General features: G+C 40.6%; 1 protein-coding gene across 1 annotated transcript in view; it reads left to right on the forward strand.

Annotated features, from left to right (window-relative positions):
- Positions 1–444: 444 nt before the first annotated feature.
- Positions 445–16,609, forward strand: part of CCL28 (C-C motif chemokine ligand 28) — a 28,257-nt gene continuing 12,092 nt past the window's right edge. The window contains exon 1 of the mRNA XM_027863343.1: positions 445–588. Coding sequence (XP_027719144.1) covers positions 525–588 — 64 coding nt within the window. The 5' untranslated portion in view covers positions 445–524. The remainder of the gene's footprint in view (positions 589–16,609) is intronic.

A 16,609-nucleotide genomic window follows, 5' to 3' on the forward strand; every position in this document is an offset into this window, starting at 1 on the left:
TGTAAGAATGAAAAAAAATCAGTTCATATATTTTAGAACTCATTTTCATAATTATGTCTATGTGTGGGTGAAGTAAAAAATAAGACTTGTTATACTGAAGTAATTCCCAGAGAGGAGGTCAAAGTGATTTGCCCAGGGTCACATGGTTAGAAAGTACCAGAGCCAGCTGTGAACCCATGTCCTCTGCCTCCTTTAATGCCATTTAGGCTCCTTATGCAAGTCCCTCAGTAGGAAACCAGAAGGAACCAACCTTTATTTATCTACTCAGTCTGGCATCTCAGTTTTGTGTGCGTGTGTGTGTGTGTGTGTGGGTGTGTGTGTGTGTGTGTGTGCGCGCGCGCGCGCGCGCCAGTGGTCCAACACAACCTCCCCCAAGGAAAGAAATATGAGAACTGTATACACCAGCGCCTCTGGGGGTGGAGCTGGGCTCACTTATCTCTCCATCCACCCTCTGGACTCAGGCACACCTGGAACTTATTGCTTCCTGAAAGGCAGCTCCCCGGAGGAGGCTGGAGGGGAGAGGAATGAGGCCAACTGGAGCAGCTGTCCTGGCTGCCGCTGTACTCCTGGTCATTCAGGTCTCAGAGGGTGAGTGGTGGAGCACTGGGCTTCCTTGGTCAGAGGGAGTTCAGTGAAATGCTTATGATTTTTCAGTCAGGGTTGGCAAGAAAAGGTTCCTGCATGATGGAAGGATCTACCCCTCTTTGAAGTTTTATTTCCCACAACCTGGGAGACTGGAAAAGGTTAAAATCTGTACTCCGTAGGAGAATTTCAGAGAGGGCTGCTTTACTTCTTGTTAACTGGGAAGCCACCAGCAGCCTGTCCAGGGGGTAGAGGATAGCCTTTCCATTCCAGTTGTCAGAGCCAGCCCTTCCTCCTTTGAATTGGGAGGGGGGAGAGGAATAAGGGAGGATCAAAGGAGCAGCTTTGGAGAGGTAGCTGGTTTCGTAGATAGGGCACTGGACTTGGGAGTCAGGAGATGTATTCAAATTCTACCTCAATCGCTTGCCTGCTGGGTGATCCTGGGCATGTTGGTCAACCTCTCTGTTTCAGTTTCCTCATTTGTAAAATGAGGGTGTTGGACTTGATGACTCCTAAGGCTGATTTTGACTCTCAATCTATGATCCCATGACTGTGTTTCATCTAAGAGCCAAAGATTTAGAGCTGGAAGAAACCTTAGAGATCATCTGATCCAAACTCTTCATTTTAAAAAGAAAGAAACTGAGGCCTAGCGAAATGAAGAGTCACACGAAATTGCAAAAAGTTGCACAATTAGGACTCTAAAAGTAACACTCTTCCAACTACTCCACATCACCTTCATTAATATATTGGTGGCATCTCAGAAAATCTTCACCCACAGATGCAGAGAAAGGCCCATGATACATCTTGTTTCCTCACTCCCTGCAAATTCACAGAAATGTCACAGCGGCAGAGAATTAGAGCTGGGAGGGACCTTAGAGATCATTTAGGAAAAACTCTCTCATTTTACAAATAAGAAAACTGATGCCCAGAGAGGTTAAGGGACTTGCCTAGGGTCACATCGCTAATAAGTAACAGAACCACAATTCAAATCTAGGTCCTCTGCCTGGAAACCATATACATGTTCTTGACAGACTTGGCATATTTAACGTGAGCAACCCAAATCTTGACCAGCATCCATTTTATAGACTCTGAAATTGAAATCTGGGGCTAGCTTTGGAAAGGATAAGATGGGCTTAAGGTGGCCTTTATCATGGGAAGATGGGAGAGAGTAGATAATAAGTAGCAGGGCTAGGCTCTCAGCTGGCATTTGCCAGGCATTTAGGCCTTAAGAGTTGACGTTTGTGAATGATTTTCAGATACTTAAGGCCTGACTAGTGGATGAAGATACAGCTTTCCTTGTTTATAGTGCTAAATAGAAAACCTAAAGTGGCCCTCCTAACATTCACTGTGCAAAGGGTCTTCTTCCCAGCTCCTAACCAATTGATAGCTGGGAAAGTACAGCAGCTTTAGGCTACATAGACCAGCTCAATATAATAATAATGACTAGCATTTATATAGCACTTTAAGGTTTACAAATTACTTTACAAATATTATCTCACTTGATCCTCATAACAACCCTGGAAGATATTATTATCCCTATTTTAAATATGAAAAAACTCAGAAAAATAGAGGTTAAGTGACTTGCCTAGGATCACACAACTAAGCTAGGATTTGAACTCAGTTCTTTCTGACTCCATATAATTTTTTGGGGAAAAAAATCTCTGTAGACAAATATAAGAATGAATAAATATACCCTCTGATATCTTAGAACTCCTTTTCAACATTATGTCTTTGCGTAGATGAAGTAAAAAATAAGGTTTGTTACATTGACTTTACTCCAATTGAATTACTCCATTGCTCAGAGATTGTTTCCCTAAAATGGCATATGTGTTAAGTTTCTCTGTTTGCCACCTCACATCTGGGAAAGAGAGGTAGGGAGGACAGAAAGTGTTGCAGAGGGGAGAGACTGTCAAATACTGGCTAGAAATGGTATAATGGTATGGGACTAAAAGGAATCCTGGTGTGGTGTGTAAGGAGTGAATTGTAGGTCTCTGAGAAGGCTAAGTACAACTGTATTTGGAATATTCATGGGATTTAGAGCTACAAGGAACCTCAGAAGCCCTTTCATCGAAGGCCCCCTTTTGCACAGGAGGAAACTGAGGTCAGAGAGGTGTATATTTGTTCAAAGTCACAAAGGTAAAAGCAACAAAGCTGGGATCTGAACCCAAACCCTCTGAATCCTGATTCAGTTCTGTTTCCATTGTACAGCAATGACGAATTGAGGAGGAAGGGTGGTAATGGGCAAAAGGGGCAGACTTAGGTCTGTCCTCAGACAAGTGCAGAGGCCTGGCATATCACATTGTCCTATGTTAAATCAGACTAAACCTTCTGAAGGAAAGGTGATGGCCTCAGTATGAAGTAGGAAACACACATTTTTGGACATCATCAATGTGGAAATTTGTTTTGTTTAACTATGTGGGTTGTTACACAAGGATTATCTCTTCCTTTTTCCAATAAGGGAGGGACATGAAAAGGAGAGAAAATAGATTTTTGTTCACTGAAAAAATCAATTTAATTTAAAAAAGTAATATCAGGTTAAACTGAATATTAAGGGCAAAGTTAAACGGTAGAAGAAATCACAAATGGGCAGTTAAGAGGAATCAGGCTGGAATGAGGAAGGGCAGAGAAGAGGTAGAGAGGACCATTTCATTGCTATGCCCTGTTGATGGAGCTTGAGTATGTTGGGAGGGGTAGAATTTATAACTGACCATATGTATGTGAGGGCCTCAGGTCTTTTTAGGGCCAGCTGTCAGGGCCACCTCTTTGTACCGTAAGTCTGGAAGATGAGGAAGAAGAGGAAGGGGTGAAGGGCTCAGGGATAGAGGTGTCAGCAGCACCAGCAGGGTAGCAGCCAGAGAAAAGGTTGGAAGATAGGCTCTGTCAGCTGGTTCTTTAAAAAGCAGTTTTACTTCTTCAGGCTGTGTGATCATCATTTAATTTACAACCCTATAACATTAGGTGGGTCACTCAATAGCCAGTCAGACACATCCATGGCCTGAAGGAGTCGATGTAGCTGCCTAAGTCTTTGGAGAGCAGCTGGCTTACCCTTGGACCCTGGCCTCACAAATAGGCCTTGGCTGCCACCCAAAGGTAGTATTGCTTTATGGGTAAATTCTGGCTGCAGCAGCAACCTCCTCCAAGCTGCTGATGTGGTTGCCGGCTCCTGCAGACTCAACAAATTTCTCTAAGGTCACAGAAATGGCTCCCTAGTTTAAGTGGCCCTGAACCAAAACATTATATATTACCATGCACAGTTTTATGGGGTGAAATGATGTGGACTTCTCCCAGTACACTAACATTAAAATGATAAAGTGCCCTGTTTTTTAGCCAGTAAGCATCAATACGCGTACCTCCCACCTGCTTTTTTAATTAAATGTTTTATTTAAAGCTTAACATTGACCAATAGTACAATCAGTTAAATTTAATAAAAATTTACTTCAAAATTAATTTCAGTGCCTAATGTATCATGGCACCTTTCCAGGCCCTCTTAGTCTCATGATTCTTTAGCTATTCCTTCTTCCTTCTGTGTTTCCATAATTAGTGTGGATCCTGTTCTTCTACTTCTGTTTCATTTATTTATTATTTTTTTCCTTTGTATTTTTGCATGAGAAACTTCCTCAAGATGACACTACATGTCTGGTCATCCTTTCCAGTGCCAGTTGTATTTTCTCCAACACATCCCAACTCACTGGGCCTAGCAGGGAAGTCATAATACTCTTTGCTCCCTAGGGAGCAGCTTTCAGGTTCCCCCCCTCACCCTCCATCTTCACTAATCATTAGTCTCTCCTCTTTTGAAGTTCACAGTATTCAAATTAATCACCCAGTCCAGATTTTGGTGGCCATTTTCTACTGACCCCTAGAACATTCTCTCTCCTCTTTCCAATAAGTTTGAGGACTTTTCCCTCTTCACCTTGATTCTTGCTCTCATACTAGGGAATCTTCAATATACATGTTGCTACTGCCACAAATATCCCAACTGCTCAGTTCTTCAATCTACCCATATTCCATGATCAACTCTTTCACTCCATTGTTGTTCAGTCAGTTTAGTCGTGTCCAACTCTTCACGATCCCATTTGGGGTTTTCTTGGCAAAGGTACTAGAGTGGTTTGCCATTTCCTTCTCCAGCTCATTTTACAGATGAGGAAACTAAGGCAAATAGGGTTGAGTGACTTGCCCAAGGTCATACAGCTAGTAAGTGTCTGAGGCTGAATTTGAACTCAGGAATGAGTCACCAGGCCTGGTGCTCTATGCACTATGGTGCCACCTAGCTGCCCATATGTAGGGATGGTCATTACCCTCAATCTTGCCATCACCCATAAGTATTCCATTTCCAGTTTCAAGAACTCTGAAATTCCTTTATCTGCCCATAATGTTTTATCATTCCATCCTTCCCTGTGCCTTACCAACTCTAACTCTATTCTTCATCCTTGTCGAGGGACTTCTAGTCCTTCTAGCCCCTCAGGATTTTCCCAGGTCATCACCCTTGGTTAGGTGATTCCTTCTGAATCTTGACCCCTTGGTGAACCAGTTCAGATATGCACTACCTTCTACTCTTAAGTACCTTGTTCCCTTGGCCTATCACTGATCATGGTTGCTAAATCCTGACTCTGGATTACTCCTACTATCCTCTGTTACTCCTAATCATGTATTATTGAATGGAGCTAGAAGACACATAACAGTGCTGAATGAGTCCACTACAAATATTTGACCTCAACTGGGCCTTCACTCATGCAAGAAAATCCTTCTACTTCTCCATAACTAATTCCCTATTTCAGTAACCACAGCAGCTGGTCAATCAGTTAATTAATAAACATTTATTAAGTGCCTGTTATGTACAGATATAAAAAGAGGTAAAAGACAGTCCCTGACCTCAAGGAGCTTACAGTCTAATGGGATAAGACAACATAGAAACAAATATATACAGAGCAAGCTATGTACAGGATAAATAAGAAATAGTTTAACAGACACTTCAGTTAAGAAGGATTGGAGAAGGCTTCCTGTAGAAGGTGGGATTTTATTTGGGATTTAAAGGGAGCCAGGGAATTCAGTAGGTAGAGTTGAGGAGGGATAGCACTTCAGGCACAGAATGCCTGGAGCTGAGCGATAGAGCTTCTTGTTCAGGAAACAGCCAGGAGACCAATGTTACTGGATGGAAGAGTACATGTTGGGGAGTAAGGTGTTAGAAGACTGGAAAGGTAGGAAGGTGCCAGGTTATGAAGGGCTTTGAATGCCAAACAGAGCATTTTATATTTGCTCCTGGAGGCAATATGAAACCTCTTGAGTTTACTCATTGAGGGGTGACATGATCAGACCTGTATTTTAGGAAAATCACTTTAGTGACTGAATGGAGGATGAATTGGAGTGAGGAGAGACTTGAGGCAGGCAGACCCAACAGCAGTCTATTGCAATAATCAAGGAGTGAAGCGATGGGGGCCTGTACTAGAATGGTGCCATTGTCAAAGGAGGGAAAGGGGAATATTTGAGAGATGTTGTAAAGATAAAATTGACAGATCTCAGCAACAGATTTGCTGTGGGAGGTGAGAGATAGTTAGGAATAAAGAATGACTTCCAGGTTGTGAGCCTGAGGGACTGAGAGGATGATGTTGCCCTCTACAGTATTAGGGAAGGTAGGAAGGGGGGAGGGTTTAGGGAGAAAAACCTTGAGTTCTGTTTGGACGTTTAGTTTCAGATGTCTACTAAACAACTGGTTCCAGATGTTTGAAAGGCACTTGGAGATGTGTGGTGGAAGGTCAGCTGAGAAGTTAGGGAATGAAAGGTCAATTTGAGTATCATCAGCATAAAGATGGTAATTAAACCCATGGAAGCTGATGAATCACCAAGTGAAAGTATAGGGGAAGAAGAGAAGAGAGCCCAGGAAAGAGCTATGAGGGACCCCTAAACATTCTCCTCTCTTCCAGCCTCCCATATATCTACCTTCTTCCACCTTCTCAGCTAAGGACTTTGTCTTCACCAGAATCAATGAGGCCATTCACCAAGAGCTTGATCTTCTCTTCCTCTTCTCATCTCACATCCCTTTGAATTCATTGATCATTATTTCAACATCTCGCTCACTGTCTCTAATGAAGAGCTGACCCTTCTCCATAAGGCCAACCCCTCTACTTGAACCCGTGATCTCACCTTCTATCTTCCCAACAGATTGCCCCATAATTATCCCCCACCCCAATCTTCAATTGCTCCTTATCTATTGATTCCTTCTCTTTTGCCTACAAAACTTTCCCACATCCCATCATACTTTAAAAAAAAAAGATCCTCACTTGATCTGATCTGACCATTCCCACTAGCTATCAACCTATTTTTCTCCTCACCTTCTCAGCTAAACTCTTTGAAAAAAACAATCTATACTTGGTACCTCTACTTCCTTTTTTTCAGTGTTGTTGTTAAGCCGTTTTTCAGTCATGTCTGACTCTTTGTGACTCTTTTTGGGTTTTCTTGGTTTTCTTGGCAAAAAATATTGGAGTGGTTGCCATTTTGTTCTCCAAAATGGAGATTTCTCTGGAGATGAGAAAACTGAGGCAAACAGGGTTAAGTGACTTGGCCAGAGTTACATAGGAAGTAAGTGTCTGAGGCCAGATATGAACTCAGGAAGATGAGTCCTTCTAATTTCAGGCCTGGTACTATCTACTGCACCACCAAACTGCCTCCTTTTCTCTCACTCTCTCCTAAACCTTCTTCAGTCTGGCATCCAACTTCATCATTTCACTGAAATTGCTCATTCCAAAGTTACTAGTGATTTCTTAATTGTCAAAGCTAATGGCCTTTTTTCGGGTCTTATCCTTCTTGATCTCTCTGCCACATTTCATACCTTTGATTCCCTTCTTCTCCTCTCTGGGTTATCATAACACTGCTCTTTCTTGGTTCTCCTATTTATCTGCTGAGTGACTTTGCACAGCCCTCCCTCACTTAAATCCAATTCACTTGCAAGTCATGATATCTCCTTCCTGATGTCATGGTCCTCTTTAAGAATGAAGGATAGAGCAGCTAATGGTGCAGTAGATAGAGCACCAGCCCTGGAGTCAGGAGGACCTGAGTTCAAATCGAGCCTCAGACACATAACATTCACTAGCTGTGTAACTCTGGGCAAGTCACTTAACCCTAATTGCCTCATTAAAAAAAGAATGAAGGACAAACAATAACCTGTGAATAGTAGTAGCTGCCCCACTGGGGACCCAATTAGCCAGTTCCAGTTGGGCAACATAGCTTGCTCTTTCCTTCTTTCCCTCCTTTTCCTCTTTCCACACAGGGAATCACACCGTTACCTGCAGGTGTTCTGCCCAAAGGAATATAAATTTTGATCGCTAAAACCTAGTGAGATATCTTGAGATTTATGGGCTAGATTTCTTTTTTATGGACCAAATCACTTTTGGTTCTCATTGACTGACCAACAATAGGTCCCAGCCCAAGCCTTACTTGGTCATTGTTTCAGTTTTGATGGCTCACAGTGAGTGTAGATAACAATTATTTCTGTTTTGGCCAGAAAACCTCAGGGTCTTCCCATCCCAGATTTATTTTATTTTATTTTATTTTATTGACTAGGTAAAAAGAGGCCATTCTTTGCTTCATTTTTACCTGGCCTTAATCACTGAATGGACATTGCTTCAGATAAACTGAGACCTGGGAAAGACCTTATCTTAAAAAGGCCAAGGTCTCCCACTGCATCCGGGGCCTTCTCCAGTCATCCTGATCTATATCTTACCACTGGACCCAGATGGTTCCAGAGGATAGAGTGAGGCTGGTAACTTTGCACAGTCCTCCCTCACTTAAATTTAATTCACTTGCAAATCATGACATCTCCTTCCTGATGTCATGGTCTTCTTCAAGAACGAAGGACAAACAATAACCTATCTGCTGCTCAGTCTCAGTCTCTTTTGCTGAATTTTCATCCAAGGCATTCCCAATTTCTGTGGGTGTCCCCCAAGGTTCTGCCTGGGCCCTATTCCCTTCTCTCTATATTTTCTCACTTGGTCATCTCCCATGGATTCACTTATCAGAATATTTCCAGATCTATATATCCAGTCCTAATCTCTCTCCTGAGCTCCAGTCTCCCATCATCAACTGCCTTTTGGACATCTTGAACTAGATGCCTTACAGGCATCTCAAGCTCAAATGTCCAGATCTCATTTCCCACCCCTCAAAACTTCCCCCTTCCAAATTGTCCTATTGTAACCATTAAAATGACCACCATTAATTCTCCTGGCTCACACCTCGGTGTTATACTTGATTCCCTTGTTCTCACTTCTACATGAGATGCCAAATTTTTGTCATTTCTACCTTTACAGCGTCTCTCAGATAGGCCTCCTTTCTCCTTTCAAACAGCTGTCACTCTAATTCAGAATCTTATTACCTCTAGCCTAGAATACTCTAAGAGTCACATACTTAGTCTTGCTGCCTCCTTTCTTCCTCTCTAATCCATCCTCCACACAGCTGCCAAGACGGTCTTCCTAAAGACCCCGTGTCACTGCCTCAACCTCTGCTCACACAACTCTCATTGCTCCTTATCACCTCAAGGATGAAATACCAACCCCTCTGTTTGACATTTAAGGCTCTTCACAACCTGACTCCTTCCTGTCTTTCCAGTCTTTGTTCACATTTCTCCTCTCCTCCCACTCTATGATTTAGACACACCAGGCTCACACACACATACAATGCTGCAACAACTATCTCCATGCTTTTGCATTGGCCATACCCTATGAGTGGAATACTTTCTTTTTTTTTCATTTTTAATATTTTATTTTTTCCTGAATTGCATGTAAAAAACAATTTTTGACACTTTTTTAAGTTTTAAACTCTATCCTTCCCTCCCTTCTCTCCCCTTTCACTGAGACAGTAAACAATCTGACATAGATTATCCATGTAAATCATTGTACACAATCATGTAAAATATTTCCTGAAGGGAATATTTTCTCTCATCACTTCTGCCTCTTAAAATCATTTGCTTCCTTCAAGACTCAGCTCAAATACCACCTTCTCCTAGTGGTCTTTCCCAGTCACCCCAGCTGCTGGGTCTTTTACTTGAAGGTTACTTTGTGCCTATTTTGAATATATCCTTTCTATACCATTTATGTACATGTAGTCTTCCCCCTCCCCCATTAGAAGGTAAGCTCCTTACAGTTGGGCCAGTTTTGCTTTTTCTTGCTTTTTACAAAGGGATGTATGCCCCTGGGCAAGTCACTTAACCACAGAGTGGGCCAGACAATTCTCAAAGAATCTTAATTTGCAAAGAAAATATATGATCTGCATTGGTAGAAGTATCTCACTTGGGGTTTCCCTATACCAATAAAAGCACAAGTCTGGTATAAAAAAAATAAAAGTTATTTCATAAAGGTCTTTCAGATTTCTTTGCATTTCTCTCACTTGTTAGTTTTAATAATATTAAGGTATCACAATTTAGTTAACCATGCCCCTCTCATTAGACAGTTATTTTGCTTCCAGTTTGGAAGCAATTAAACATAATACTTTAAGATTCAGCTCAAATCTTGCCTTATGCAGGAGGCCTTTCTTGTCCCGGTCTCACCCTTCCTCCCCTTCCTGCACCCTATACCTTCCCCTTCAGATTACCTGCCATCTACCCTAGGTGGTGAAGTGGATAGCACACCAGGCCAGAAAGCAGGAAGATTTCATCTCCCAGAGTTAAAAGCTGGCCTTAGACACATACTGTGTGACCCTGGGCAAGTCACTTAACCTTGTTGCCTCAGTTCCTCATCTGTAAAATGAGCTGGAGAAGGAAATGGCAAACTACACCAGTATCTTTGTCAAGAAAACCCCGAATGGGGTCGTGAAGAGTCAGACATGACCGAACAACCACAAACTGTTTACATAACTATATATAGTTTACATAACTAGTTATTGCCTGTTTTCCCCGTTATGCTGGGGGTTCTTTGAGGGCAAGGACTGTTTGTTTTTCTCCAGTGCTCAGCACAGAGTAATGATATAAGATAACATATGTAAAACACTTTGTAGTACTATATAAATGTTGGCCATTTTTATTGTAGTGTTTAATAAATGCTTGTTGCTTGACTGACCCCCAGCATTGTTTCCTAAGCCCCTCATTTTAAATATAGGTTATTTTTAAACCCTGAGAGCACAGTTTAAACAACTTCTCTGAGGGCACACAGCCCTCAGAGTTGAAAATACAGCCCCTTACATATATAAATCCTTCCCTCACCCAGAATTAATTAATTGTTTTAATACAAATAATAATACAATAACAGTAGCTCATATTCACATACCTCTTTCTTCACAATAACCCTCTAAGATAGGTGGTACTAGCATCATTCACATTTTACAGATAAGGAAACCATGCCTCATACAGATTAAGGGACTTACCCAAGGCCACACTGTAGGTTGCCTAAGGTTAAGTGACAGGGTCAGAGAGCCAGAGTTTGAATCCATGTCTTTCCTGACTTAAGTCCAGCATGCTCTCCATTATTTCCACATTCTTACCACCTTGGAGCTCACTACTCCAAACTATTCTGAACAACCAGGACTTCCTATTACACCTGAAGGTGTAGCTGAAAAAAACCCTTATTTAAGTTGGGTTTTGTGTAACAGGTGGCCCTTTCAACCTCTCTACCATGTGGCTTCATGAGGTAGTACAGAGGTTCTCACATCCTTCCTGAGGATTCCCCCAAATCATGGCATCATAGGTTTAGAGACATAAGGGCCTGTGAGATCATTTAGTTCAACACCTTCTTTTATAAAGAGAGAACCTAAATTGTGACTTGATTATGGTCAAATAGGTTGTAAGTATCTGGTTCAGATGTGAAGTCCTCTGACTACAAATCTAGCCAATTCACCAACCGTTAGTAGCTCTGGGCCTTGGTATCCTTAGCTGCAAAATGAGGGAGTTAGTCTAGATGACTGAACAATCCATCCATCTCTAAATAGCTTTAAAGCTGAAAGGGTCCTTTGAGATCAATGAGTTCCACACCTTTATTTTACAAATGAGGAAGCTGAGGCCCAGAAAGATTAAGTGATTTGTCAATTGTTACTCATGTAACAAGTAGGTAGGATCATTTGGAAGGAACCTTAGAGTTAACTCTGGTCCAACCTCTTAATTTTACAGAAAACTGAAGGCCAGAGACATTAATCAATTTGCTCAAAGTCATACCAGTGGGATGTGGCAGAGCCAGGATTCAAACCCAGTTTGTTTGACTCTATCTCAAGCATTCTTTCCACTACATCACCATTTGAAAACAAGTCATTCTGGCTTCAAGTCCGGTACAGATAATAATAAGAGCTAATATTTACATAGTGCTTACTACGTGCCAAGCACTTTACAATAATTTTCTCATTTAATCCAAACAACAATTCTGGGAGGTAGGTGCTATTATTATTTCCATTTTACAAATGAGAAAACCGAGGCAAACAGGGGTAAAGTTACTTATTTAGTATTACACAACTTGTGAGTGCCCAAGGCCAGATTTGAACTCATATCTTCCTGACTCCAGGCCTGCTGCTCGATCCACTGTGCCACTTACACATTATGTGATCGATATCTCATAACTTAGGATACTACAATGACTGCTTCTGCACAAGTCACTGTGTGACCCTTGACAAGTCACTTAACCTCTTAGGGCCTCAGTTTTTGTTTGAAATGTATTTGAAATGGCTAACAATACCTGTACTATCCACCTCACAAGATTGTTATGAGGAAAGTGTTTTGTAAGCCTTAAAGCTTTCATAAATGTTATTGATTTATTTATGTACTCAAACTATGAATGACATGCCATCAAACTGTAAGTCCTGTTAGGCAAGAAAGGCCTATGAGGTCATTTAATCCACGCCTTCTTTTACAGAAGGAAAACTTAAAGTCCTAAGGTTAAGTGACTTGCCTATGGTCGCATAGCTTGTAAGTATCAGGGCCAAGATTTGAACCTACTCCAAATCTAATCATCTTACTAACTGGGTAACCTTTGGGAAGAGAGCATGTTCACCTGCATTGTAAGCTCTCTACTGCATATTACATCTACTTATTCACTTGCCTTTATAAATAGTGCCCAGGTGTAAATTATTCTTGGCACTTAGATGTGTCTCTCTGGGCCTCAGTTTCCTTCTCAGTAAAATGAGAGGATTTGATTAGGTGGCCTGTAGGGACCCTTCTAGCTCTAAAACTCTAATTTTATTATCATTTATTTTAGCAGAGCACATACTGCCTTTTTTATCTCATCCTTGGGAAGGCTCTCAAGTAGAGTGAACAAGTATCCCCCCCCCTTTTTTTTAAAAAAGAATTGCCATCTTTTTTGAAATTGCTCATCCCATATGGCACTTCTATGGGAAAGCTGTCTGCTTTTTAAACTGCAGGAAAACAAACTCTATACAACCACTAGGGGACTCTGTTGACCAGAATCAAAAAGTTTGACCTTCAGCAAGTAATTTAACCACCCTCAGTTTCTTTCATTTATAAAATGAAGGGATTCAAGAAAATGGTTCCTTCCAGCTCCCCAAGGGCAGGGACTCTCTGGCTCTTGATAAATGTTTATTGACTGACTGCTAACTTGACTTAATGTCTCTAGACCTTCTTCCCCTGTCAATCCTTCATTCTTACCACTGTCTGACTAATTCTGACCATTTCTAAAGCATTTCCTTGCTCCTTATTTGTAAATGACGTCCATACTTAGCCTGGCATTCATGTCCTCTGAAGTGTAGCTCTGACTCGTTTTTTCAGCTTTAGCTCCTCCAATTCATCTTCTGCTTTATTTAGCCAAACTTCCATTTACCTTTCTTTAACTACATTGAATACTTTCTATCAAAAAAAAAAAGTACTTCTATAAATATTTTCTAACATATGGGTCCTTTCTCTCTGTCTCTGACATCTTTGGTACATGCTTAGTAGTGATATTAGTGGGCCAAAGGGTATGTAGTTTACATGAACACTTTCCCAGTTCTGGAATTTACTCTTGCAGCTCCTTAGCCTAGGATATTCCTACCACTTAGCTCTATCTGTCCCAGTATCTCTCATGCCTCACATGCATCACAGAATTTCTACGAAGGGTTCCTACAAAGTACAATTCAGACACCACTTGCCATCCAGACCTTTCCTGATCCCCTCTACCACCTCTAAATTGTAGTGCTCTCCCACCCTTCAAAATCACTTTGTATATGTTGTGTATATATTTTTCTGTATACATATTGTCTCTCCCCAGGGCAGTGTAAATTTGTTGAGGGCACGGACTGTTTCATTTTAGTCTTGCTCTCACTAGCACTTAGCACGTTGCCTCACACAATAGTAGGCATGCAACAAATACTCGTTGAATAGCATTGAATCCAAAATTTACTCATCCTTCAAAATTCAGGTCAAGTTATTTTTCCCGTGGATGTACATCTGCAAGGGACCTGTGAGGTTGGTGAACCCAACACCCCTCATTTCACAGAAAAGGAAGCTGAGTTCCAGAAAAGTGAAGTTATTTGCCCAAGACCATGATCTAGATAGTAAGTGGCAGAGCAAATGCAACTCAGGTCTCTTCTGTGAAAAAAGTATCTCAGACCATCACTTGCCAGAAGATGTAATACTTTAATTTTTTATCATATTTAAAATTCATGAAACCCTCTCTAGACATAAATATTTATTAATTTCTAAATTGCTTTGCTCATTTTAATGGTAATTAAGATTTAATTAATGTAATAAAAATGTAAAACTTATGGTTTTCAGTCTTCAATACAGTTATAATTAAAGTGAACTTTCTGTTAACTAGGTACAAAGAAACAATTCTGGTTAGTTTGCAGTTAAAAAAAATAGCTGCATTGGAGTATTAAGGGAAGCTTTCATTTAATAAAGACATTTTCTATTGAGAAAAAAAGCCCTCCCAGATCCCTGTAACCTTAGTGGTTTCTCCCTATTCTGACAGGCAGAATTCTGGCAGGATTTATTGTTTCTACTACTCATTTGATGATGCGTTTTGACGTTCACTATTTAATTCATCAAATATCTATTATTCTCAGTAAATGGCACAGTGCCTGACACAAAGTAGATATTTAATAAATACTTGTTAATTAAGGACCTACTGTGTACTGGGCACTGTGTAGGGCACTGTGTAAATAGCTATTTTTCATCTTTAGATTTCTAGGACCCTACACAGATGGATTCCTACCTCAGACACTAGCCAGATGACTTTGGGCAAGTCATTTGTAGTCACTTTCAAGCTCAATTTCCTCCTCTGTAAAATGGAGTTAATAATAGCACAGAGTTCTTGAGAGGATCATATGAGGTAACATATGTAAATTGCTTTGCAAACCTTAAAGTCCTATGGAAATGATAGCTATTATTTAGACAGCCCAGAGTCCCACTGCTAGTAAATATCTAGATGTGAGAGATGACTGACTGATTGGCTATTTGAGGTGTAGGAGAGGGAAGAGAGGAAAATTACTTTGAGGTCAAGCAGAAAACAAGGTATCCAGAGAAGAGCACAAGAAGGATCTGAAAGAAGAGGAAGGAGGTGAGTAATTAGATTGGATTGATGGTGCTTTGCTGGTAATTAAATTATTGCTTGAGGATCGGAACAGCTCAGGTTTCAGTCAAGGAAAATGTTAATTACCAATTAAGGTCAATGAACTTTGTATTTTGAAAAGACATGGGAAAGTAAGCCTCATTCAGCAGTCCTCAGAGACTGGGCTCCCTTTGCCCCAGAAACTACCAGAAAGAAGAAGAATGAAGCTTCAAGGATCTTGCTCAAGGCAAGTATGGAAGTTATAGGGAATTTTGTAGTGAACCTACAGAAAACATACAATGTTTGTATTTCAACCAGAACCAAATAACAGCTTTACCTGCACAAAATACAGGTGGTTTTCTGTCCTCCAGAAGAAGGTGAAAGGGCTTCAGGAGCATCTCTCTTCTACTGCTTACCAGACTCTTGTCTTTTTAGGAAACCTGTTGTGAGAAGTGTCTTGAGAAGGAAGCAAAGAAGGGGAATCCAAGCCTTACAATCAGAACTGAAAAAAAAAAGATTCTTCTCTTCCCCATTCCTTATTCTGTTTCGTCCCAGAGGGCAAAACTAGGAGCTAAGACTGGGATTTTCAGGAAAATAGATTTCACTTATAGGCTCCCTATAAGGAAAAGCAATTTGAGCTCTTTCTATTTGAAGGTGGACTAACTAGACTGACTGTCTCAGGAGATAGTGAGTGGGGTCCGACTCACTGTAGGTCTTCAAATAAAGGTAGAACGATAATCATTTGTTAGGAATGTTGTAGAGGGGATCCCTGCACAGGTTGAACTGGTTCCCTTCCAACTCTGAGATTCTATGAGTCTCTGTCAATACTAGGAGAGTGAAAGAATGTGATTACAGAGAAGAAAAAGAAGGATCGCTGATTATTTGGAATATTCTTGAAACCCAAGATAAGTGAGATGGCAAGAGAAAACTCATCTGTCCTCAGTGAGTTTAATTACAATCATATTAATCACTAGGGCTACATGAACTATATCTATGTTTGTCTGTCTGTTTATCTATCTATCTACCTATCTATTATCTATCTATTATCTGTCTATCTACCTATCATCTATCTATCTACCTATCATCCATCTATCTATCTCTTTTTCTCTCTCTATCTCTATATGAACATACATGTAGATATATTTATATGTGGAGATCTGAGAAGACAAGTGGTGGTCGAGGCAGTGGTGGTGATGGTTAAACTCTTCTGGCATATGTCTACATGTTGTCTTTTCCTCTTTCTCCCTTAGGGTGCCTTGCAGGTGTGTTTATATATACACATACATACATACATACATATACACACACATACATGCATAGCTTGATATATGTGTACACATTAAGATACATGCACATATATGTTTGTATGTCTATGCAAGGATATTATGCATGTATACATATGTGTGTACCTAGGAATAGACACTGTGTGTACACACGTATATTTCTTGAAATATCTGTATATAATAAATATATAAGATACATGTATGTGTACATATGCGTGTATACATGTATTTTATTTATATGTGTCTTATTTTAAGCAAGCACCCATACATTCATGAGTCAAGCCATCACCATCACTTCCC

The sequence above is a fragment of the Vombatus ursinus genome, unplaced genomic scaffold, assembly GCF_900497805.2.
Source record: "Vombatus ursinus unplaced genomic scaffold, bare-nosed wombat genome assembly UNPS02014772.1, whole genome shotgun sequence".
NCBI lineage: Eukaryota > Metazoa > Chordata > Mammalia > Diprotodontia > Vombatidae > Vombatus > Vombatus ursinus.